General features: G+C 46.5%; 2 protein-coding genes across 2 annotated transcripts; both read left to right on the forward strand.

Moving 5' to 3' along the window:
* Positions 1-82: 82 nt before the first annotated feature.
* Positions 83-1,757, forward strand: BDV37DRAFT_289475 (J domain-containing protein; the record flags this gene model as incomplete). Its single annotated transcript, XM_032088477.1, has 2 exons — positions 83-431; positions 505-1,757. The coding sequence occupies 2 exons, from the start codon at positions 83-85 to the stop codon at positions 1,755-1,757; spliced, it is 1,602 nt and encodes a 533-aa protein (XP_031934705.1).
* A 2,364-nt stretch (positions 1,758-4,121) lies between these two features.
* On the forward strand, positions 4,122-6,607 carry BDV37DRAFT_289476 (NACHT and WD40 domain protein; the record flags this gene model as incomplete). Its single annotated transcript, XM_032088478.1, has 2 exons — positions 4,122-4,583; positions 4,646-6,607. The coding sequence occupies 2 exons, from the start codon at positions 4,122-4,124 to the stop codon at positions 6,605-6,607; spliced, it is 2,424 nt and encodes an 807-aa protein (XP_031934706.1).
* Positions 6,608-6,988: the final 381 nt, after the last annotated feature.

Genomic DNA, 6,988 nt, shown 5'->3' on the forward strand with positions numbered 1-6,988 from the left:
CTTCAAGCCCACTTCCAAATCTAGATCAGGCGAGATAGTAAACCTAGGCAAGGTTTTCTATTTGTCCTCCTCAACGCAAATAATGGGTAAAAGCGCTAAAAGGAAGCGCGAGCGTGAGAAGGCCCTTCTTGAACAAGGGCAGTTGTCCCAGCGAAATGTTGACAACGATGGAGATGAATTGATGGATCGGGATAATGCCGTAGGGCACGCTGATAGCACAGAGTCGAAGACCCTAAAAAACGGACATTATACCCTAGAACAACGACAGGTAACAACAAGAATCATGCTGCTCCATGAAAAAGACTATTACAATATACTAGGACTCCAGCGGGATTGTACGATGCAGGACATCCGTAAAGCCTATTTAAAACTGGGCCGCCGGACACATCCGGACCAAAACAGGTATAAGGATGCACCGATTGCATTCAAAAGTAAGGCCACAAGTACACCGGTTATCTGTTCATCTCTTATCTACCAATATTGAGCTAACCGTCCTCTATCTAGGATTGGCAGAGGCCTATGACGTGCTCCACAAACCGAAATCACGAGCTCAATTTGATTTAATCGGTGATCAATATGAAACAAGCCGGACTCGAAATGCGGAGACGGTGTTTGGTGAGGCATTCGCGGAAAATGCTGCCGGGGACGAGTCAGAAGATGCGTCTGACGAGGAAGACTCAGAGGAGGAATACACACAGCCTAAGCCTCAGGTGGAAGTAGAGCGGGTCTATATGGAGGCCACGGAGCTAGTTAATCAATATCTAGCACTGCGCCCCGTCGTTGAGCGCCACTCAGCCGAGAGAGGGATTGTTAAGCTTAATAAGAAGATAAAAGAAATAAATCGAGAATCAGGCCTCCCCGAACACGAAGGATCAATTAAAATGAATCTACTGCAGGGATTCGCCGAGAGTTACCGAACAGCCGCCCAGGGAAACAATCTCGAGGACTTGACCAGAATCCGCAAACAGTTCGACTATACAAAGAAGAACCATTACTACCCGTCGTCGTGGCAATTACCAGAGATTCCAGGCATCAAGTATGACCCTTCAGAAACTGAGAAGCGGAACCTGGCGGATCAGGAGACCGCCGAACAAATCATTGGCTATATACCGAGCAGCAGATTTTGCGGACCCTCGTTTATCGTGAGAACCCCAAACCTTCCCACCGGTATGCTCATCGAGCAATATGGCGACACCAATCGCGACATGGCTGAAGCATACCTCGCTCTGCCAGAGGCGGAGAAAAAAGATGTGCGTGGCTCACAGGAGCGGTATAGCAAGGATGACCGCACCAAGTACGATCGGATTTTAGGCTGGTGTAATGTATTATCTTCGAAATGGAACCCAGATACTCGAGGGTGCCTTCCGAAGTCCTATGGTCTCATTCGCTTCAAGGACGGCAGAACCGACATTCTCAGCCGGACCGCCCTGAGAAAAGTTCTTGGTGTTCGTGCTGCGGATGCCCAGGTCAATCGATTCTACTGGGAGCTAGGCATAACTCCCCCGTGGGCCGCCATGCCAAGATTCCAAGCGCTCCCTGGGTTAGAGAGAGCCCTCATAGGGGGCCCGCATTCCAATACTGTGCGGAACCAGGGCTCCGATAAGGTAAGGCGGAGTGGTAAAACACGCCGAGAGTCCCAGGACAGAACCTCCGAGGACACGATCAGGACGCTGGTGGAACAGAATCAAAAGCAACAACGGCAAATAGAGGAACTGACCAGTTCTATTACAAAGATACTGCAACAGATACAGTTATAATACAGCTGGTAGGTTTGTTGTTGTTCTTGTATTACTAAGGACGATTTTAAACAATATGCACTGTGGATCATATGACTACTTAAGCAGCTAACGGGTGACTTACAGAATCATAAAATCCTTGATATGGGTGAGAGTTTAGTCACTGTTTTTAGTATTATCATTATTTTTAGCTAGATTTATACTTTGGCGTCCGCACTTGCCAGACACTTGTTTCAGGCCGTGGTAGCCTTGTTGAGTTTGGAGATTGTCTTTTAGCTGACCAAATAGAGTCAAGATGATTTGCAGGTTAAAAGTGGTTGTCCGATAGATAGATGAAACAAGGCAAAAATATATTTAGGAAATGATAAAGTGCCGGTGTTCCAAAATAGGGAATCCATATGATCTATACCAGCTATAGCTACAAGCAGAACACAAAATAACAGGCCCAACCAATAAGGGAAGTGAAGCGGTAAGGAACGGAAACAAAAGTAACAGCATCGTGGGCGACTGACATAGGCACTTCTTCATGGTGAGAATTGTAGGAACGGTAACGAACAATAATTAAGCGCGGGGAGAGGAATTGCTTTGGCTCACTTGTCCAGCCGTAATGACCGGAACCCACACAGGCATTCTATACTGTCAACTAGTTCAAACATCCTGTGAAGTTGCTGAGACGGAAACTCATAACAGCCCGACGATAGGGCCGAAGCAGCTGTCAATGAAACAGGATATGTATTAAAACTTTCCAACGCAGTATCCGTTGCTATAATGGACTCTCGGAGCATAAAGACACATGCCTTCCACGCTGATGGACTTCCGACTTCCCCTTCTATATTCAAGGCGTGAAAAACCATGAGCAAGGAGCTGTGAGACCAGTATAGTCTTGAGGTATAGAAATACGTATTCTCTGATCGGAATGCGTGGCACAGCCAATGGTGAGAGAGGTGCTGCAACACTACACATGAATTCGATGCCAGTTGAAGGAGCATGGTGAAGATAGCTGAATTATATGGCCTGTGCAGACATACCCGGTGAACCCGAGCCAACAATGCAACCACATCACCTAGGTGCAGCACAGTACTTGACGACACGGAACACACAAATTGAAGTGCCGCTTCATGAGTGAACCCCCTGCACCTCAACTCGCCATACCGCTGAATAATTGGGGATCCGGGGGGGCGTATATACAGGGTGTCCGGAAACTGCTGTCACCACCTACACTCTTCGATTGTCTCAGCAACCCTGCTGTGAAACAACGCTAATCCCCTTTGGGATGCTCAATCGGAGCATAGTTATCCCGCGTATGTATCGTAAAATACAAGTACGTATCATAACCAGCATAATTTACCGGACGAAGAGCCCACGTGTCTTCGTTAAATATTCTCTCTGCCCGGATAAGCCTGGATAAGCTGACCTTAACGACCTTGGCAGTCCATCACTACTGTGGTGTTGTTACCGAGAATGGCTCCTAATCTAGCTCAATCAACGCTCAACCTTATCCAGGATATGTTGGTTTCTGGTGAACTAACTACTTCCCAGATGGCTGAAACGGCTGGGTGCAGCAAACGCGCAATTATCCGACTGCGCGCTAATCTTCAATTATTTGGTAGTCTCAAAGCACCTCAGATTAAAGGCGGACGGCCGCGGAAAATTACACCAGTGATGTTGGAAGCTCTCTGTGATTATCTGCTCGAAAGCCAGATTTATACCTACATGAAATGGAACTCTTTTTACTGGATGAATTTGATATCACTGTACCGAAATCCACTATCAGTGATGCGCGCTTCGCCGTAAAGGCTGGTCCAAAAAAGGTTATCCGACAACAAGCAAGGGAACACAATGCTGATTTGCGGGATGAACCTGGTCTTGAGAGGTGTCAGGAACAGGCTTCCCGTGTTTGTCTAGTTTGCATACGATATTTCCTTCGGCGGGTGGGGCTGTTGACCAAAGAGACGGTTAAACTCGAGAAATCGATCGCTCGGTCGGTCCGATATTACGCCGACACCTTTGGCGCATAGGAAACCAGGTCAAGTAGCTCCGCCAACAGACTCATGTCTAGTATTCTCCTCAATTTACCTACATCAAAACTACACTCTTACGGGACAGTCTTTTTATTAGAGGTCATGGAATACAACTCGGCCAACTCTAACATTACTGCCATAGCTGAGAGGATAGTGATAGCTTAGCAATCTCTTGTATCTCAATGAGATCTCGTATAGCTACAGTAATTGGTTAATACAAGTAGATCCCTGCCTTTCAGCCGCGCCAACACATCGAAATGTGGGGTGTCATTTTATAAGAACAACGGCAATAGCAACCAACTTTACCTTATCCTCCTGAAGCTTTAACTACCGAGAGTTTCTAGGTATTGTGAAATAGTTAACGATGGGCCGGCTTCGACAAAGCTTATGCCACCCATTTCGCAGATATAAGGCGACTGGCAAGGTGCAAAGCAAGGAAAACCAAGAGAAGGTCCAAGACAACACGACCAACGCTCTACTATCAACTTCTTCTAGCCAGCCCACTATCCGCACAACCCAGTCGACAGAACCTTTCAGACCACTGGACTTGTGGCAGACCGCCTATGACCAGCTAGATGAGGAGGACCAAAGGGTTTTATCAAACGTCCAAGTGACGGCGAACTTTGATTTGGTTGGTGAGGTGATCCACCTAACAACGGAGCAATACGAGCAATATCAGCAGAAGGCGACTGGAAAACTTCGGGCATCCTCTAAGAAAATCATTAATGCAATACTATCATTCAAAGATATTATTGGCGCTGTTGCGGCTTTTGACCCTACCCAGCATGCAGCTAGTGTTTGGGCAATCGTGTCACTCGGATTAACAGTGTGTAATACCCGCCAGCAGAGTATAGAGCCAGTTGACTAACTCAGTGATTGGGAATATAGATGACCCAAAATCATCATGACCTACGAGATGCCTTATTCAACTCATCGGAATACCTGGCGGACGTTCTTGCGCAGTGTGCCTTCATCGAGAAGAAATATTACCTTGACGGCAGCCTTAGTATCAAAGAGGAGCTGGGAAAGGCGTTGATCGGACTCTACAGAGCCATCCTACACTATACAGCACTGGTACAAAAGACCCAGACTGCTAGCGTGGGAAGGAAATTGCTGGACTGTGTTACCGCCCTCACCGAGCACCCGCTCACCGAGCTCAAGGTATCTGTTGAAAAGGAAAGGGAACGCTTGCGCCGGTGGATTGAATTAGGGGAATATCTCCACCGTGAAGAGGACGCAGAGAATATCCTTCACAAAATCGATGAGCTAGCTGAATGTATGAATTCGCTTATTGAACAGTTTAGCCTTGCGAACCTACATATCGCGGGAGGTGCATTCTATGACTCCTATATCAACGAACATGAGGATTTCTGCCTTCCAGAGACCAGGACCAAGCTTCGTTCCCAGATTTTAGAGTGGGCTGAATCGCCAGAAGGTAAATGTATCTTTTGGTTGAATGGAATGGCGGGAACCGGCAAATCTACCATTGCCCGGACGGTCGCTGAATCTTTCCAAAACCAAGGACTGCTTGGTGCCTCGTTTTTTTTCAAGCGGGGTGAAGCTGACCGTGGTAACGCGAAATATTTAATATCAACTATCACAAGACAGCTGGTAACTAGGCACCGGCGACTAGTGCCTGATGTCTTGAACGCTATCAAGAATGATCCGAATATCGCATCTAAATTTCTCAGTGAACAGTTTGACAAGCTTCTTTATCAGCCCCTGCTAAGGCTGTGTCCACACCAATCTACAACAATTGTGATTGTCATTGACGCATTAGATGAATGCGATCGGGAAGATGATATACAAGTTATACTTCGACATTTGTTTAAGTTACAGGCAATCAAATCTGTACATCTGCGAGTATTTCTGACAAGCAGACCTGAACTGCCAATTCGCCATGGCTTTAAGCAGGATACGAACCATCAGGACCTGGTTCTCCATCAACTTCCTGCCCCGGTGATTGAACACGACATTCGTGTGTTCCTAGAATATAAACTTTCAAACATACGGGATGAGCGAGCACTTTCCCCCAACTGGCCAGGAAAAGAAAGTATAGAAAAGCTGGTGAAGATGGCTGTTCCTTTGTTTATCTTTGCAGCCACTCTTTGCCGCTTTGTTGGGGATAGAGACTGGCTTCCAGAAAAGCGTCTTGCAGCCGTTCTCCAAGATGAAGCAGTAACAGCAACATCTGACATGGACAGGACATATATACCGGTATTGAATCAACTCCTTGCTTCTAAGAATAAGAGAGATTCCAGGCAACTCTTGCAAGAGTTTCAAGATATTATCGGAGTGATTATTCTTCTCGCTACTCCTCTTTCAGTGGTGGCTCTTGCGCAGCTGACTTCAATACCGAAGGATGACATCAGCAATCGATTAAATAGATTTCACGCAGTCCTGAATGTACCAGAGGACCTTGAAGCACCGGTCCGCATTCTGCATCTCTCATTTCGAGATTTCTTGGTTAGCACAGAAGGTGACTTCCATGTTGACGAGAAGGAGACACATGGAAAAATAGCATCGGACTGTCTCCGGGTTATGGAAACTCGACTTAAACACAATATCTGTGGCTTAGCAAGCTACGGAACACAGCGCAAGGATATCGATCCTGGGGTTATTAGCCAATACCTCACAGCTGATCTAGAATACTCCTGCCGCTACTGGGTGTATCACCTAAAGGAGAGTACAGGTCATATATCTCAGTCTGAGATCCTGGCTTTTCTTAAAAAGCGGTTTCTTCACTGGTTGGAGGCGCTAGCTTTAATTGGAAGTATATCTGATGCAGTGGGAATGATAGATATACTGAAGTCAAGTATATGGGTGAGTCACTTTGAGTTCTACAGTTAAATAGTGGCTAATATATATTATAGACAAGCATCAATGCTGAGATTTCAGACTTTCTATATGATGCAAAAAGGTTTGCTCTTCAAAATACTTATATAGCCGGTATTGCGCCACTTCAACTCTACTGTTCTGGACTATTGTTCGCACCTGCTCAAAGTATTGTGAAAAAGACGTTTTTTAGCGAAATAGTAAAACAGATACAAAGACTACCGGTTTTGGAGGATTCTTGGGGCCCAAGGTTACAGACCCTCGAGGGCCATTCAAGTAGGGTCAATTCAGTGGCCTTCTCACCCGATGGGCGTACACTGGCGTCCGGCTCGGTCGACGAGACCATCAAGCTCTGGGATACAACGACCGGTACCGAGCGCCAGACCCTTAAGGGCC

Source organism: Aspergillus pseudonomiae, assembly GCF_009193645.1.
Source record: "Aspergillus pseudonomiae strain CBS 119388 unplaced genomic scaffold BDV37scaffold_161, whole genome shotgun sequence".
Taxonomy (NCBI): Eukaryota; Fungi; Ascomycota; class Eurotiomycetes; order Eurotiales; family Aspergillaceae; genus Aspergillus; species Aspergillus pseudonomiae.